Genomic DNA, 20,090 nt, shown 5'->3' with positions numbered 1-20,090 from the left:
ACTAAACATAAACAAAAAGAGTCTCATACAAAAAATATAACATTTCGCTTATTAACATAATATGTACATTCTTTACAACAACCATCCTTACGGACAAATCTTGTCCAAGGATCATATAAGCACAACATTACAACGTAGGCGTCAGCCCGAGACATCGTGCAGCCATATTGAACTGGCAAGAAAGCAATAAACCATGTCGCAAAGCGACCACAAGAGTTCGCTGTTAGACAGCACAAAAAACCTTGCTGTAAAACTTACCAAAAGGCAGAATACTGTCTGAGCGGGACATGTGCGTTAATTGCCAAATATTTTAACGTGATTAATTAAAAAAATTAATTACCGCGCGTTAACGCGATAATTTTGACAGCCCTAATATATATATATATATATATATATATATATATATATATATATATATATATATATATATATATATATATATATATATATATATAAATATATATATATATTATAGATATATACAGTGGGGAGAACAAACAAGTATTTGATACACTGCCGATTTTGCTGGTTTTCCCACTTGCAAGCCATGTAGAGGTCTGTAATTTGTATCATAAGTTCTTTTCAACTGTGAGGGACGGAATCTAATGCAAAAAAAAAACAAAATCCCGGTGTATGATTTTCAAATAATAAATTTGCATTTAATTGGATGAAATAAGTATCTGATACATCACAAAAATCGAACTTAATATTTAACACTCAGCTGACTTGAAGTTCTGCTCTGAAACCCCCAATTTGGTCAACTTTCAAAATTGTCCAATATGCATATGTGATACATCATTTGAAAGCTTAAAATCTCAATTTTCTGGGGGAAGAAAAAATTTGAGATGGAGGAAATTTAAAAAAAAAAAAAAAAAAAAAAAAAAAAATTTTTTTTAAACAGCAAAACCCTATCTGGAGGTGAGAGCACGCGAGAGCAGAATTACAGACGCCGTGACTTTAACGTGATATTATCGCGTACTTACCTTAGTTTGGATCCAAAAACTTGATGTAGCATGTATCACCGAGTGTCAAGACACAGCTGTGAATGGCCACAGCTGGATTTTGGGGGGATTTTATGGGTGAAACATGGTAATATAACAAGGATCTAACATATTGGTGAAAATGTGACAATAGGAAAAAAAATACAATAAGCGATAGTTATGGGGTAGATATCCGTGACTTTTTTACAGACGCCATTTTTTTCATTGTGACATAATTTGTTTAAAAGTTTAAAATATGTGAGTGAATAATTTTTATATATATATTATATATAATAGTCGTTTTTTTTTCTTTCTTCTTTTTAAAGAAATATGAGACATCAATGAATGATTTTAAGCTAAAAAAACAGACATTTTGAACAATAAATATAATTAATTACCTTTTGTTTTATGGCTGGGTTGAGAGAAAAGCGGTTGGGCGACGTCTGTAAACGGGGGTTTTCAGGGTAAAACGGACAAATTAAAAATAGTTCGGGGGCTGAATGCGCCATGAATCTACATGGCAGCATGTAGACATATTGTTCTATCAAACACAACAGTTGTTTTGATTAAAATACAGCAGTTTCTTTTAAAGAGGAGTGCAAGAACAGAAACTGCTTTTTCAGTCTTGTCTGTGTTTTCCGCCATATATATGTACTGTATGTATGTATGTATGTATGTATGGGAACATTGTTAGCAAAAAAAAAAAGGGCAAGCTTGACACCTGAACATGTAGACATGCTCACGTTCCTTCATTTTAATGTTTAGAACAATATAGACATAGCACATAAAGAGTAAAAAGCACAAAAAGAGTAAAAATTGTTTCGACTCCTGTTGAAAAGGTGAAGTCCCAGTGTTTCGTTTACATTCTCCTTTTTTTTTTTTTTGCACTAGCTAATGCCAACAGCATTTGACCTCATTGTTTTTTAATTATTATTGTTATCTATGTTTATTATTTATACGTTAATAAAGAATTTAAGTGTTCTGAATCTGAAGTGTTTTTTGTGAATTAATAAGCGTCAACAAAATATTATTACTATTATTAAATTAGTTGACTAATCATAAAAAAAAGTCTGCTGACTAATCAGGAGAAAATCAGCCGTTTGGGACAGCCCTAGTCCTAACAAAGGTGTCAGTTATTTATTATGTATACCATTTTACTTGTACAAAGTACTGTAAAGCTTGCAAAACCTAAGTCAGGGCTGCTCAAGTCGAGAGCCCCTATCCAGCTTGTTTTCCATTTCTCCCTCCTCCAACACACCTGACTCAAATAATCAGGATCATTATCAGGCTCCTGCAGAGCTCATTTGATTCAGGTGTGTTCAAGGAGGGAGACATGGAAAACAAGCTGGATAGGGGCTCTTGAGGACAGGACCTGGGCACCCCTGACCTAAGTTATATAAATGTCATGCCCATTATGAATGCAAAACTGATTTACATAATCTTACAAATACACTAACTTGCCGGAACTTCATGACTCTGCAAATGCATCAAAAGTTTGCAGGAATTCAGAACAGTACTTCATCATTCTTAGAGTTGCTTCTAATATTTTGTCACTCAAATATCCAAATACGGCAAGCCTCGCTCCCATATCCTCGCCAACGAAACTGTGCAAGTATTTTCCTGGGGAGAACCAGCTCTCTTGGCCACATTTTAAGCTAACTACCTCCTGAAGTAACATTAAGGTTAGAGCAATTGTTTGCTGGTTAATTGTGTGATGTAGTGGTAGGTGAAATAGCCTTGTAATAAAAAGCCACACAGCTGACAGCGCTTGGTCCCTTTTCAGTTTTCAGTATTTGCACACCTTTTCATCAGTACTGATTTTCAAACACTGTATATTACATATATTTAGAGAAAACATAAACATGATTTTTTGGGACCTTTAATGCTCACAACTAAGCTGATGTTGCATTAAAAGATAGAAAGGAAGAAGTATTCACACTTCATGAAAGCTATTTTAGGAGCGAGGTGAGGTAAGGTAAGAACAGACACCTGCCAGTACATGTGAATGTCAACATCAATCTTTTCTCTTCAACAACCCACCCACCCCCCAACCCTTCCCCTCCATCCGCATCCCCAAACGACCTGAGTCCTGACCCAGAGAAACATCCTTGGCCAATGAAGATGATTCTCGAAGTGTTGTGTGTTCATTTAGCAATCGAAACCCGCCTTCACACTATCTAGTTGGTAAATTGGTGCATCAGATGCAAATTGCGGGAGCCAGCATTCATTAATTTCCAAGTGAATAAATACCAGTGGATATTTTCACACAAGCCACAATAAGATGGCAGTGCATAAACACTGCAGTATCAAACATGCATTTTTTCATGCATTTTTTTCACGATGATCTTTAATATTCTGTGTCAACTGGAGACATAACCATGATCTGTACTTGTTGAGGCACTACAAATGACCTAGTGGAAATGATGGACCAGAAATTATGTATTTATAAACCACCTATGTCCCAATTTCAGCAAGGAAAGAATCTCGAGATTCCACAGATGTCTTATTGTCATTTTGTGGGCCGGTGAGGAGTCAATTTAAATTTCAATTCACCTTAAAAGTTGATCCAAATTATTATTATTATCCAAATCCAATATGGTACTTTTCCCACCATTATGTAGATTAGCTTAGCTTAGTTAGAAAGCCGATTCAAAAATCTTTATTTCACCAGTGACTTCATGCTGGTAAGGTGGCTCGGTTAACATTGCTGAAGTCAACAACATTGCATACAAGGCGAGCTCGCAAGGAGGCAATGATAAAAGTGTTTCTCATGATTTTTTTTCCCAGCCAAGGATTACTCAGCAGTGTCCCAGACTGCGGTGTCAATGGAAAATATTAAGACTTTTAACACCGGAAAAATGATCATAAGGCCATCACAGTTCCAACGTATGGCGGGAGTGTATGCTCCTGTTCCAAATTTGGTTTTATTGACCAAAAAGATAGGACTCAATGTTTGCAAAACAAAAATGAATAAGTTATGCGAAAGGACACATCTTTTGAGATATTTTCCAGTTCTATTTTCCGGTCGATTTTTTCGTGTTTTTCCGACTCCAGTAATGTATTAACTTGGCGATCAGAATGGGACAGGTCGCATAAAAGTGGACCATTTCAAATCAGATCTAGGTCACTTTTGTGTGTGGTTAAAATCTGATCTAGGCCTCATTTTTCCAGAATGTGGCTGTGGTTTAACTGTCAAGTCTCCCAAATCGGAATTCATTCAGCATGAACTCTGCTTTTAGGGAAGAGGCGGGTTTGACAACAGTCATAAAAAAAATAAAATAAAAAGGGCGGTTGGCGGGGTTGATAAGCCTGAGAATGCTCAGTTTTCTTTCTGTGCGCCAAATGAGCAGTACTTTATTTGAGTATTGCTTACATGACCGAGAGTCGGGGCAAACTGACTGTATGTGAGTGTGTCATGCACGCACTGTGCGTGCATGCGTTCAATCAATCCATATAAACTTTGACTATGAAACTAAATGGGTATTATTTGTGTCTGTTATTTGTGTCCACTTTTTGGAAATCAAAATATGATCGCCCTGGAATGATATCAAGACAGCATGAGTAGTCATTTGTTTTGATGCAGTTTTCTCAGCGCGTGATTGACGGCGAGTTAGTGCGGATGGTTACTAAATTTACGGGCTCAATGGAAAATGACAGACTGAACGGGCATACCAAAAAAAAAAAAACTGATATGAAGAAAAATCAGATTTATGCAGCAGTATGAACCTACCCTTAGTCACAATGCAATGTTCTCGTTAGCCAGAAAAGATTGGACTATGCATACCCATACATTTCCTACTAGTTACTCGATGTCACCGATTTGTTTTGTTTCAAGTAATTAGATGATCATGTTTTGCACAAATGGCAGTACAGTGATCCCTCGCTACTTTGCGCTTCAAACTTCTTTTAAAAATAGAATATATAAATAAACACAGTATTTTATAGAAAAATGTTAAGATATTTGCATGTATACATGTACTTAAAAACATTTATAAAAAAATATATGAAAACAACAATTTTTTTTGTTTTGATGTTTTGTTTTTTGTTTAATTATACTTTCGGAAGGAAGGTGAAAAACATGTATTATACGTGTATCTCTTTCTAATGCCGTTAAATCTGAATAAATACATTAAAAATTACATTGTACATAAAATACATTGTTCTTTAATGTAAATGAACTCCGCCCCTATTTTGCAGATTTTCTTGGGCGTGGTGATCCCCATTAATCGCAAAAAACAAGGGGATCACTGTATACAATCACAGATTCAATGGTAATTATGCTATGATAGCGCCATCCTTTAAAACAGTCCACTCAGCAACGCTGCCAAGTTCCTCAAAACAACTGCTTCCATGTGCACAAAGCAAAATGAAGAGAAAGCTCACTTGGACGGATCATTCAATACTCGCACTTTCTGCATGAATGTTTTCCGGTTTAATGGTAATGTTGCTATGCTAGCGCTACTCTTTTTGACCAGAGTTGGCTCATTCCTCGGAATTGTTCTTTTCTCTTCAACATGTGGCTTTCAGAAAAGCCTTATTATCGGCAGCGCTGGAACTTTCAGTCTACGAGGGGAAAATTGAGGACCACTTCTGTGGAAACGATTCAAGGAGGATATGGCAAGGACTCCATCACATAACAGATAACAGAGGTAACACTGTGGCGACTGTTGGGGCAGATGCCTCTGTGGCTATATATCACTTCTTTGCCTGCTTTGAGGCTAGAAGGCCTCCAACAGTCACATCACACCCACCAGCACCCAGTAGCAGCACACTGACACTTCAAGAAAATGAAGTGAGACATGTGCGGAGAACTGTGAACCCCAGGAAAGCGGCTGGTCTGGATGGTGTACCAGGAAAAGTACTCCGAGCGTGTGCTGACCAACTGACCCTGCCCCTGTGACAAGCCACCATTCCATCCTGCCTCAAAACCCCCACCATCATCCCCATCCCCAAGAAGTTAGCGGTGGACAGCCTCAATGACTACAGGCATGTTGCACTTACACCTGCGATCAGGAAGTGCTTCAAGAGGTTAGTGTCTCAGTACATCAAGGACTCCCTATCTCACAAAGTGAATCTCAGTTTGCCGACAGGGCAAACCGTTCTACTGACGACGCCATAAATAATGCACTTACCAAAGCGCTGAGCAAACCTGGAGCACCAGGGAAACTACATTAGGATGCTCTTCCTGGACTTCAGCTCAGCCTTTAACAAAATCATCCTGGAGATCCTAGTAAAGAAACTCTCTCACCTGTGCCTCTTCTTCTCCATTTGCTGCTGAATTATGGACTTTTTATCAAAACGTCCAGTCTGTCAAATTCTGCCACCACATCTCTCCTACTTTAACACAAAGCACTGGCTCCCCCAAGGATGTGTACTAAGCAGTGTTGTTTTTGGCAGCCCTTTTAATTTTCGTCTTATTCTTAGTCTTTTGGACGATAATACTTATTAGTCTTAGTCGTATTTTAGTCATCTCAAAATGTGTTTGTCTCCGTATAGTTTTTGTTGACAAAAACTCAAGACTAATCTCGTATAGTTTTAGTCGACATTCACTAAAAATGTTTTTGTCTGTAAAATTTTTTTAAAATTATTCCAATAATAAAAACTAAAAGGTTTCCAACTACTGTATTTTGAATGAACATTGACAGACAAGCACACATTGTAGGAGGCAAGGACAACGCCAACTTGGTGATTATACACACGCAACAGGAAAACAGTACATTACAGTGTTTTCAATTAATTATACCCACCTGGACGCCACGAACTGCATGTAAAAAAAAAAAAAAAAAAAAAAAAAAAAGCTAATGCAAATGCTACGAGTTACATTTAGTGTGTGATGATCACTCACCATACACTGTTAAAGGCTGAAGCAACATTGCATATTCTCTCTCGCCAAGAAAACAAATCTTACTGTGTGTGCAAGCCTTCATGAAGACTAGAGACACACTGTCGAGTCAGGAAGGAGCAGGGGGTCTCCGAACGTCACGAGCTAAAACTCACCCTAACTACACATAAAATGTCACACATTGTGAACATGACGGAAACTATTGCACATTTTCGTGTCGCTCTCGTCGGATAAAAATGACATGTCTCTCGTTATGTTTTAGTCTCCCAAAACAAGTTTTTAGCTCGTTATTGTGTCGTCATCGTCATGAAAAAAAAAAGTGTTCGTTGAATAAATATTTTCGTTGTTGTCATTTTGGACAAAAACAACACTGGTACTAAGCGCTCTGATATTTACCCTCTACACATCCGACTGCTCACCGACCCATCTTTTCAACACAATTGTCAAATTCCCCAACAAAACTACCACTATCTTAGAAAGTGATGAGTCGGTGTACAGAGATGAGGTGTAGAAACTGACAGTGTAGTTTACAGTGAACAATCCCATACTGAACAACTGAAATGGTACACGACTTCAGGAAGAGGATTACAGACCCAGCATCACTCATCATCAATAGGGACTGCGTGGAGAGAGTACAGTCCTTCAAATTCCTGGGGGTGTACATCTCTGATGACCTCTCCTAGTCAGCCAACACCAGAGCAGCGGTAGAGAAGGCCCAGCAGTGACTCCATTTCTTTAGAGTGCTTGGAAAGAAATATCTGAACCAGAACAGAAAATCCTTCTACAGATCCACTGTGAAGAGCGTACTAGCATACTGCGTTACGGTGTAGTATGCTGGTTGCATGGCGGCAGACAGAAGGGTCCTGCAGAGAGTCATAAGCACAGCCCAGGAAATCACAGGCTGTTCTCTGCCCAGTCTGGAGGTCTTTGCCCACTCTCGCTACTACAGCAGAGCTAGCAACATTATCAAGGACTCTTCCCACCCCTGACACCACCTACTAGTATTTGTCCTGCTGCTCTACGGCAGGCGCTACAGGTCTCGCAAAACCGGAACAAATAGGCTCAGAGACCCTAGAGCCGTCTTAAATACAACACACACACACTGTGAAATAAACATATGTAATAGGATTTTTTTTTCATTCCTATTTACACACACTTGTCACTCACTTCATACACAAAATGTCACTGCTAATATTAGTACCCCCTGCACTATTTACCCGAGGCACATTATACCGCTGCTAATTTAATTTAAACACTGGCATCTTCACATTATTTATGATGATTATAATTTTGCAAACATTGACTGCTGCCTTTGTGTAAATATTTTTTGATTCAATATTGGCATGTTTTTATCTTCAATTGTATCTCTATTTTGTATGAGTAAATAACTGGAGTTGGAGTTGCATATCCAATTTCGTTGTTAAGGCTATGACAAATGAAGTATTCTATTCTATTCTATTCTATTCTATTCTATTCTATTCTATTCTATTCTATTGTCCATTGCTCAAAACAATCCGATTTGTAGTGCGCAAAGTAGAATAGAATGTGCACTGAGAGGAATCATTCCACACTCGCGTTTTCTGCACCAATTTTGTCCAGTATTTTGTCCATCGGCCATTGAAAAACACAAACACCTTTATCTGTGACATTGCTGCACCTACAAGTGACACACAATTCTGGGCATTTTCACAAGAACACTATAAAAACACCTACAGAGTGAAATGAATACCACTATGTAAAGCAATGAGACTGTAAGGTGCTACTGGCGTGACGTCATACTTTGAACCATCCAGAGGGCTGAGCAAGGTCTTTAAAAAGCAGTACCCCCCCCAAAAAAAAAACCAATATGGATTTTGTCTAAATAAAGAATGTACTATTTCTTCACATCAACTATGTTTTAGCATTTGGGATACCCATTAAAAACTGCATTGAGACAAGTCATTGTAAACATCCCAGCAGCCAACCACTAACTACATGCTAAAATACTAACTCAATTATCACCTACACACTCATCTCAAAATATTTGCATTTAATCATTTGTCATATGAGTATTTTCCCCTGATGTTTAGTCCACAAACACAGCACACTGTAAATGATACAGGCTTCATATTTTTAAAACCTATTCATGATGTACAGAAAAAGACCCAAATCAGACAAAGAGGAAGCATTATTGCTGTCCATGCCATGTTACTTCATAAAGTATGTTTATGGAATCAGGTTTATTAATGCATGACCTTGACCACCACTTCTATTAAATCTAGGAGATAATGGATTATTTAATCTACTCGGTGAATCAATAGAGGTTAAATGGTTCATTGACAACCTCATTGTAACAATAAATTGGATGCAAACCTATATGTATGGACGTACAAACAAACAGACTTACCGTAGAGTAAAAACAATCAATAATCCAGGCTACTCTCTCAGTTTTGTTATAAAGTAATGTCGGTGTTTATTCCACTGACCCGGTTTTCATCGTAGATAATTTGCACCAAACTGCGGTGCTTGGCCTCGCTGGGTGGAGGGGAAATAGGCCGCTCTGGCTCGTGAGGTTTGGCTGCCTCCTCCTCCAGCTGTTGCTGTAACAAACACAAAAAATGACTTTAGAAAAAAAAATCTATCAGTGGGAGAAAAATTCATTTGTGAGTGTCTGTTACATCAACCTTCATCAAGAGCTCTCCAGCAAAAACAACACTAACTGGGCTAATAGCAGTAATACCAATGAACTCTCTAGGGCCTTGTTAATCAAATAGTTACTTCAACAGCCTGTAAACAGAGATGCCTGGCGGCTGGCACGTGAGTAGAACAAAGAAAAAGGATTGAAAATATACTCAGGGAAACAGAACACGGAACACACTGCCATAACGAGCCAGAGAAATGTATTAAATGTACCACTTTTTTTTTTTGAACAGATTGCTTTCTAATGATTCGCACCACATGATGTATTAAGTAGTAAACATTATCAGTCCTTTGACAGTTAGATAACCGCCATTTATTTTGTAGTAGCACAAAATTATTAACTGAAACGATGAGAACATCTGAAGTATTAAGACTATAAATAACCGAATCCACTCAGATGAATTTTACTCCACAACTGACTGTGGGAGTAATATCAATTTTCAACAGGGCATTAATGTGACTTTTTTCCCTTCCCATTATTACACTGAATCATTTATGTACATAGATTTGAATGGTGAATGGTAGCTGCATTGAATTATTAAATTTTAAGTATTTGTACAACTGATCGGAAAATTAAATCACAACATGACTGCAAGAGTGTTTGGTGACATAACGCGCAGCTAGAACATGGCCACTAAGCAAAAGAGGACACAAACTGCTCTGTGCTTTGCAAAAAGTGTAAAATAAAACCTGGTGCACATATTTAATGGCATTCCTAAACCGACCATACTGTTTCTCTACTAAACATGGCAAGCAGCCAAAAGGATGACAGAGTGGAAGGGATGCGAGTGTTTCAGCGGTCCCAAAACCTCTGCCATAATCCAACTCCTCCCCAGGGGAAAATGTTATTTATAGCTCTATGTATTTTTAACCTACTTTTCTCCTAAATAAAAAGTGAAGACAGAAGCAGAAAGGAATGCAGCTGCCCAGACGACAGCATGGACTTGTGGCATTATTCTGCATGAACCAGCAACAAAGCTTGAAAACTGAACTACCGTAATTTACCGAATATAACGTGCACTTTGTTCCCGAAAATCAACTTGTAAAATTATGGTGCGCATTATAAACGGGTACATGGATGGTAGAGATGTCCCGATCCAACGCCGATATGGGCAAAAAAATGCGCATTGGTATCGGATCGGAACACGGGAAAAATTCCGATCCAGACTTCCGATCCAGTGTTTTTAAAGTCCGGTCCGGGTTTTCCAGCACACCGATTTACATAATCCATTCAAGTTTTTGCTTCGTTTTCCCTAAATTCCGGTCCGCATTTTACGGCACACCTTCAACACACTACATTTACATTTCCGTCTCCCAATTTACCGAGAGACTTTATCGGTAAAAATGTTAGCTGTGTGGGATCATTTCACCTTAAAGGACGACAAAGACGAAGAGGCAGAGAGCAACATATGCCACAATAAAGTCAAGCGTAGTGGTAAAGCTGTAAGAAGTTTTAATACAACCAACCTAATCAAGCATTTAGCGAAATACCACCACAAACAATATGAGGAGTATGTTAAGAAAACCGAACACAAAAAGAAAGGTCCTACGCAACTAACACTGGCAGAAACGTTTGCTATGCGTGACAAACTGGCACTCGACAGTCCCAAAGCCCAGGGAATAACACGAGTCATTGCCGAAGAATTCATTCTGGATGACGAGCCATTATCTCACGTGAGTAAAGACGGACCATCCAACACGCGATTCGGCCGTGGAAGATTCGAGAACGATTCACAAACATCCAAATTCCAATTATTGAAATATGTCAAGTAAAGCAGAACTAATACACAGCGCGGTCTTCGGGACGCAATGAGAAACTGACCGAATTGCGTCCCGAAAGTAAACATAACTTGTCTTAGACCCGGGTAATGCCAATGCTCAACTCACGGCTTTAGCTCAACTCATGCCGCTGGATAAAAAACACAAGAATACCTGACTGATGCTGATAGCCGCTACAAACTACGTCAACGTCGTTTTACTGGAGATAATAGATATCATACGTATATAGAACCAGATGCTACACGACAGACTCGACTGCGTTAGCAACATTGAAGTATTGAAAACCAGATGCGTTAGTAAAACGCCGCCATCTTAAAGCAGAAGACTTCCCTAGTAGGCTGTTGTGAACCTTCCAAGCGAACCTAATTAACTTTTTATCTAAAATACTCCTAAATCGGCAAAATCTTGACTTGAATCTATCTTCAAAACAGTATTAAAACTTTCACATGTCGAAAGTAGACAGAAGGGAAATTATGGAATAACGGGAGCAATTTTAACAACTTTAACAGTTGATTTGCAAAATTAAATTAATTGAATGTAGTTTAAAGCTGCTGATACAGAATGGGGACTTGAGTATTTTATTTACTGTTTTAAAATGTTAACTTGATACTGAAATAGTAGTTTATTTAAACCTGAGAGGCTTTTTATACAATTTTTGTAACTAATGCACGAAACATTAAAAGCATCTAATAGCTTGGGGGATTTGTGGGATTTTCCACTGAGGTTGTTGGTGTGTTTTGCTTTTTTAAGACATTTTACAATATTATTTGCACGTTTTACTGACTGACTATGCCATTTCTGTTTGTTATTTATAATGTTTTGTGTTTGTCACTGAATAAACAGGTCAGTTTCTTGTTGCCAACCGTTGTGTGTTATTCAAACTCACCTAATTCAGCTGGCTAGTTGTTATCAAGGGTACTAAAACCTTTTTCAACATGAGTCTGACAACTAAGTAAGGAGGCTAAATAACTTTAAACTTTAACACATGCTCAGATAGGTCGGTATCGGCCAGTATCGGCCAGTATCGGTATCGGATCGGAAGTGCAAAACAATATCGGTATCGGATCAGAAGTGCAAAAACCTGGATCGGGACATCCCTAATGGATGGAGACAGAAATATATATATATATATATATATATTACATATATATTAGTGCTGCAACGATTAATCGATTAACTCGAGTATTCGATTAGAAAAAAATATTCGAATAAAATTTTGTTGCTCCGAATATTCGTTTAATTAAAGTGGTGTTGTAATGGTTTATTTTGAAAGTGTTTGCATTTAGTTTTATTGATTAGGGTGGATACACTGCCCTCTGGTCTGCCTCATTTCACATGGCTGAATCCAACTGCTCCCTGTTGAGACCAACGTAAGCTAAGTTTTTGTTTGAGCTAATGTTTTTAATGCATTCATAATTTAGTTTATGGGTATATTTAGCCATTTTTTTTGGCGGAATATGTGTCTGAACCATTTGTTGTTGAGCATTATAAAAAATAAAATAAAAAAAAACGTTAGCATTTTATAGCATTTATGCTAGCGGACTTTTGCTATGTAAGTTAGCCAATTGTTTGTTTGTTTTTTTGTTGGACTTTGATCGTTATTAATTAATTTTTTTATACCATTTGAGGCTCAGCTCAGGTATTTTAGTTTTTCATGTTCCTTATCCGATTACTCGATTATTCGAACTAACTAGTTCATTGATTAATCGACTACTAAAATAATCGATAGCTGCAGCCCTAATTTATACATATGTAACACCCGATTTTTTTTAATTTTTTTTTTTTTTTGACACGGCCACGTTGTGTTGAAGAAACGTATGCGGCGACCCGTTGCCAACCATTACGGTACGTGACGTCACCATTTTGTTTCGGTAATACTTCACTCTAATCGGCCGAATGATTTCGTCTGTGTTAAATTCTGCTTTTTTCACTATTCCTAAAGCACAGAATTTAGTTTCTTGAACTCATTTGTGTCAAAGTTTATTGCAGCTCCGCAACTCGGACCATTACAAACGTAACAACACAGCTTTCCTGTGTGTGTCCGTCAACTATATCTGTCCCTCGGGAAACTCAAACCCACATAACAATAGTTCCTATTATTGCTGTCTTGTTGACAGCGATGAGCTCTCACGGATTTCCGACTTATGTTCTCACTTTCATTTTACCGTATCAATCCATGGAAGAAACATTTATTCATCATGATGAAATGAGCAAGTTATACAGCAGAATTTAAAAAAAAAAGTTACATCTGTTTTGTTTTCTACTAGATTCTGGTAAGTTGGAGAAGTTGTCAAATCCGTACTGTTTACCCCATACCATAAATATTGTCAGTTTATGGTAATGTTTTGAACTACCAATGTGCAATGCTTGTGCTGTGTTTCACCTGTCAGTAAAATGACCTTTCTGTATCTGTACACAAGCTGTTTTGTTGTATTCTTCTATTTATTGGTGCTAAAATTAGGGTGCGCGTTATAAACGGGTACAATAATTTTCCTAGATTTTACAAGTAAATTTGGGGTGCGCATTATACACGGGTGCGCCTTATATTCGAGAAATTACGGCATATACCTACATTATACTAGCCAAGCTAAATCCATAGTTGCGGTTGATGGCACTGGACATCCAATCGATATTGCAGAAGTGCCATCACAGCCAGTCATCCCAGTTAAAATATATTGGACATCACCTACTAGTATATACAAACGTGGCCTACATGACCCAAAATATGATGTCCACAGATTTGGATTGTAGTTGCCAATTTTTACAAAAAATCAATTTATTACATCACATGAAAGGTAGCAAGAGATGTTCTCTAAGATCGATGGGGCAGCACAAATTTATCTCATTAAAAATTAGGGGTTTATGAAGCTAAACTCTAGAAAGTATTTTTGATATATTTATAAATAATGTAAAAACATTTTTAAAGGCAGAATACAACTCTATAATCATCAAAAAGTGCAAAGTTCTGTCATAATTGTTTGTTAAACAATACTGATGTATTCTGGAAAACGTGCCGTTTGAAATTAGCTTCAGCCTAATAATGTAAATGTAAGACTAAAGAAATAATCCTTAAAAGAAACCAAGCCAATGTACTCCACAATCCTGACTGTGCCAACCTGTTTTTTGCGAAGCTTGCAGATCTGCTGTTCCACCATCGTGATCTCCCTGTCAACACGGTCCATGTTCTGGATGAGCTCTTCCTTGGAAAAGCGGGCTGGCACCAGATCCAAATCAGGGTCCATATGTGCAGGGCTCACAGGGGAGATTGGCTCTAGCTTTCCCATTGCAGTTCCTCGATCCTGTAAAATGGAAAATGGTTTAGTGTGCAAAAGGTTTATGTATAAGAAAAAATGATTTCCAGTAACTACACCGGGGCAACCATATGAGTTCTGTCTACTTCTGTGCTTCTTTTCCATAGATTACAAGTTGTATAATATGTCAGTTATCATAAGGTAAAAATGCTATGTGAATAATTTCACATCAGTCCCTTTATTTATTTTACGCTTGCTTTACTTGTGCAGAGCTTCACCTTCTATTCTTCCATCATGAGGCGCACTTCATGGAGTGATTGTATTTGACAGGACTGACAAAATGACTTGATACTAGAGATGAAACGATTACTCAAATAATTAAAGTAACTTGATTAGGAGTGGGAACTCTTGGTACATCACAATACAATTTACGATATAAAGCTCATGATGACGATGATCTAACGATATGGCGATACAACGATTATCGATGCATTGGTCAGAAAATTATTCTAGGATATTCCACAAACAACTAATAAACAGAAAAACAAGCTTCTGCTGTGAATTGGAATGACTTTATCACTAGTAGACGTCCAATCCATTTGAACTGGGAGGGTGGCAGCGTATGAACGCTACCATCCCTCCCATTTCAAACGGATTGAACGTCGATGGCCGACAGTGGCAGCCAATTCCAGGCAATGAGGTAATTTTGGGCCATTTAAGATCATTTTCCTGTTGATTTTCAGTTACTTCCTGTTGATTTGGGGGTATTTTATGGGTCACTTCCTGTTCTGCAACTCAAAATAAACAGGAAGTAACTGAAAATGGGAATCACCCAAATGAATAGGCAGTGACTCAAACGCAACAGGAAATGACCTGTAAATGCCCTAAAATGAACAGCAAGTGACCTGCAAATGCCCCGAAAATCGGACTGAATGACTGTGAATGCTCTGGTGTTGAATGAACAAAAGTTCCCAGTCTAAATGGATTGGGCGTCGAGCACAGTCTGTGGCAGCCTTAGAGTTAACTGAGACACTATTATGGTGGAAGATTTTGGTAGCAACTTGTTGGTTCCTTTTTTTTTTTTTTTTTTTTTTTTTTTTTAAACAAAAAAAAACATTGACAACTTTTTAAAATGATATCTCGATTCTTGGCAGGAGTATATCGATAACCTTTTGGGATACAAAGTATCACAATATATTACCATTTCGATATTTTGTCACACCTCTAAATTCGATTTTAAAAATTGATCAAGGTATTTTCTCCACCTCGAGGAACTGTTTAATTTTGCCAGCTCTAACCAGGATGTTTTGCCCGGACTACTTTTAATGCGGCACAACGCGTGCGTAGAGGAAGAAGGGATAGGTGGCGGATATATTTGATATTTTCAACCACGCATGAAAATTAACGATGAAGAAGCCGACGAAAGCGAGGAGAAAGGCACCAAGAAAAAGCATAAAATGTCAAAAGTGTGGGAGCATTTCAAGATGGAGACCAAGGCGAAGATTGTTTAATGTATTAGCATTTCAAGATGGAGACCAAGGCGAAGATTGTTTAATGTATTCACTGTAAGACAGCGCTTGCAAAACACTACCCCCGCCCGGCCCCGCCGACGCTTCCGGACCCCCGGCTGGACCCTGCTACCGATGACCGCCCCCGAAACCCGGGCACCACCACACATCCCATCCGCCCAGCCCCCACTCCATCAAAGGCACCACGTTTACTCCAAAAGCGGAGGAGCGATACTCGGGACAAGGTCAAATTAAGTTAAAGTAGCGCTAATAAATAGGATTAACATTACTGTACCTTGCTAACGTAACGTTTGCCCTGTGGAGGGCTAGGAATCTATTAATAATGACTACTATTGATGCGTGGCTAATGTGTCTTTCATACAGACTTTATTTAATCTGTAAAAACACAGCGCTGTAGAGTGTCATGACAATGTAAAATAAAAACATAATAAAGCTAACTGTCAATTTTAGCTCGGTAGTCATTGATGGATAAAACACCAAAAAGCACTGGTGCCTAATGTGCTCCAATACAGCAGGTATCACACATTTATTTTGAACACTGCAAACCTCTAAATCCTATCAGGACTTACAATTTAGACTTAAAACTTAACTAGAACTTAAAAATAGCTTGACACAAATGGAAATTCAATTGAAAGATGTAGGAAAAACACTAAACTTGTAAGTCATATGAGTTAACAAGCGTAATGACATTTTTAGGTAAGAAATAAGAAATTTTTTAAGATCTAAACCTTTTTGGGTGAAAGCAGTGAATTTGTGGTTGTTTTTTCATCTTGAAATGCAATTGTTGGATGTTTTCAACAATGTACATCTAAAATAAAGACATTGATTGTCTAAAAAAGGTTCAATATTAGGTGAAATGTCTTGTTTTCTCATGTATATTTATAATTGCTCTTTACCTAAAAAAAAAACATATTTGTTATCCCATTACTCGATTAAGCGGTGGAATTTTCAGTAGAATACTTGATTACTAAAATATTTGATAGCTGCAGGCTTACTTGACACCCTGCATTGCTCTGACAGGAGTCAATGGCATTATTAAGGAATGCATTTATTTGCTGATACTTCAAGTATGCTGATTCAAGTTCAGGCTCATAGACTCACTTTTGATTATAATTCTCTCTATAGTGCTACAAGGTACAACTGTCATTCTGTCATTAACGTTTTTCTCCTTCAAACAACACTTGATAATATTAGTTGTAATCTACAAGGAAACGGTGAGATTCAGCGTTGTTGTGTTATATACACACTGCAGCGAGTACTAACACTCAAGGAGAATGAGAAACATAATTAATTAATAATAGATGTGACCTACATTCTATAAGACTGGGAATTAAACTGCAGCTCAAAACATCCCTCATGCATTATACTGTACAACTATTCCCGTGACAATCCTGACACCAGTTTGAAAATTAACTAGTACCGTCTTGACAACCTCAAGTGTCTAACCACTTTGTGGCCATCTGATGATTGAGCAGAGAAAGTAGGTGGGAGCTGCAGACGTGACTAGGAAGCAACGACATGGTTAAATACAGTGGCAGAATCCAAAGCGGTTCATGTAGATAGCTCATTTTACGAAGTTTTGTCGAATTTCCTCATTAAAAGTAAAAGGTGCACTTCACCTTGACCAATACATCATACTGCGACTTAATCTGATTTGGTCGGTGACAAGTGTAACGAGAAGAGCTATCGTGCAATCAGCAGCTGTTTTTTTTTTTTTCCCACCCATGAAAGAGGTATCAATCGCATCTTCCCCAGAATCCTACGTGTAATATATTTGTAGCGGATATATGGAACCATTAATCTGGCATGCCAGTTTAAAGAAAAGTATGCTCCCTTCAAAGTGGTAAAAATTAAGTTCTCATAAGATACCATGTGGAACAGTTCCTATTACTATTATGCATTTTGGACCATATTCTCCCATGGCTGTGAAGGAAAATGTGTGCAGTCGCTGTGCAAATTCTCCCATCGACATGACATCACCATGCCAGATGCAGGCAATGGGTGGAACAACCCTAAATTGTGGACGTTCCCTGTCAAATCTGGCCTTCTGTGTATTTCGACAGTCTATTCATGCACTTTTCCTCCCCAGCGTTCCACAAGCAACAATACTTAAAATGTTAATCATTATTTTAAAGAATCTACAGACCTTTGTGAGCTCCTCAGGCCCTCCAAGAGGTAACTGTGGCCGATGGGATGAAGGTCTCATCAGAGAATCTGGTCCCACTTCTAAACGAGGCCGTTTGATCTCTCCAAACTCCAACTCTGGATGACTATTCGGCTCCGGTAAGTAGATGTGCTCATAGCGGATATGTTGTTCTTGTCCCCTGTAACAATGAGATTGTGTAAAATGAAAATTTCTGTCAATGGGGTGGCGTGGCTCAGTGGTAGAGTAGTTGTCCCCCAACCCAGAGGTTGTGGGTTCGATTCTTCACCCTGATGAACTCGCCTAAGTATCCTTGAGCAAGATACTGAACCCCACGTTGCTCCTGGTGCTGTGTCACCAGTAGGTGAATGGCGAGATAGTGTAAAGCGCTTTGAGCGCCTTGAAAGGTGGAAAAGCGCTATATAAGTATAACACCATTTACCAATTAATGTGAGGCTAAATAAGCACACTGTATATCTCGCCATTCCTGCAAATTAAAAAAAAATAATAATAACTGACGCAACTGTAATACCAACTTTAAATTTCTCAAAATTTTGACACCACCAATGCCACCACATCACCACATCAAAAACTAATTCCCAATTACTTCATTATTATTTAGAACTTCTTCTTACATTACTATCACATAAAAAAAAAAAAAAAAAAAAAGAAAAAAAGAAAAGAAAAGAAAAAAAAAACCAAAAACGTAAAAATGCTCCTCTTTAGTAATGTAAAAAGAACATCATGCAAACTGCTGGATAGCAGTCCATCACCAAATAATGGAAGAAAAACAAATGCATAAAATGAAACATATATTTAATCAATTCTATTTATTTAAAGAGCAACTTTACGGCTATAACAGCAGCACTATGTGCTGTACAATGCACTAGAGCAGGATGCCCCATCTGCCGGGCCGCGGACCGGTACCGGTCCGTGGCGCATTTGCTACCGGGCCGCACAGAAATAATAATTTAATAACGACCTCATTCTGGCCGAATTAACCCTGTGCCCCTGCTTAACACACCAATATCTATGTCTACTCTAGATATAATACTATGGGATAGACTACAATATTGTCATAGAAGTCCATTGATTGGATTGCTAGCAGTATATCTTGTTTGTGTATATAATATATCTATGTGCGCTTGTCCTCGATGTATTAATAGGCCGCGGGCGCAGCACATTTGTTCCCGGAAATAATTAGCCCCACACGAGCGAAGATAACTGGAAAACAGACGTCTTTGGAGATATTTCTACGGCGAAAAGGATATTTTTACGGCAAAAGAGGGCACCTGACGAGCCTACAACCTCGAAGACCCACGAACTGCGAAGGAGTGGATTCGTGACCCGTTTGTGAATAATATTTAATATTTGCGTTTGTGATCGCAAATGATGGCGACCTTATTAAACGTACATTTGAGACAACAACTCTACCGAGGTTCTGGATTAAAGTCATTCTGGAATATCCTGACATCGCGACAAGAGCATTGAAAACCTTGCTACAATTTCCAACATTGTATCTTTGTGAAGCGGGCTTCTTAATTAATGTTTAACGACAAGGCGAAGTCGTTAATGGTGAGCGCGGTGTGCAGCTGTTGTGTGCAGCTTACATGGCAGGATGAATCTGAGGAGAACTTTTCTACAAGTCCTTCCATGATCAAACGTAAGTAAATATTCCTTTCTTTCAAGAAAGTTTGTAGTGTTTACTTTGGAATCGCTGCATTTGCGCATTTTGCGGCTATGTTTAACGTTACGCGCATGCGCAGAACCGCATCATTGCAATTTTTGATGGGTTGCAAAATTTGTCAGAACACCGGTCCGTGACAAAAAAGACCCAAATAACACCGGTTCGTGGTGCAAAAAAGGTTGGGGACCCCTGCACTAGAG

At 38.3% G+C, this 20,090-nt stretch overlaps 1 protein-coding gene across 3 annotated transcripts in view; it reads right to left on the bottom strand.

Moving 5' to 3' along the window:
• Window positions 1–20,090, bottom strand: part of ncor2 (nuclear receptor corepressor 2) — a 110,751-nt gene that overhangs the window by 59,522 nt on the left and 31,139 nt on the right. For all 3 annotated transcript variants that reach the window (XM_057832827.1, XM_057832829.1, XM_057832828.1), the window contains exons 4-6: window positions 18,207–18,384; window positions 14,397–14,579; window positions 9,288–9,401 (exon numbers count right to left, since the gene is read on the bottom strand). In XM_057832827.1, the coding sequence (XP_057688810.1) occupies window positions 9,288–9,401; window positions 14,397–14,579; window positions 18,207–18,384 (475 nt within the window). The remainder of the gene's footprint in view (window positions 1–9,287; window positions 9,402–14,396; window positions 14,580–18,206; window positions 18,385–20,090) is intronic.

This window comes from Corythoichthys intestinalis, chromosome 3 (genome assembly GCF_030265065.1).
Source record: "Corythoichthys intestinalis isolate RoL2023-P3 chromosome 3, ASM3026506v1, whole genome shotgun sequence".
NCBI classification, from domain to species: domain Eukaryota; kingdom Metazoa; phylum Chordata; class Actinopteri; order Syngnathiformes; family Syngnathidae; genus Corythoichthys; species Corythoichthys intestinalis.
This window is presented reverse-complemented; position numbering and strand designations above follow the sequence as displayed.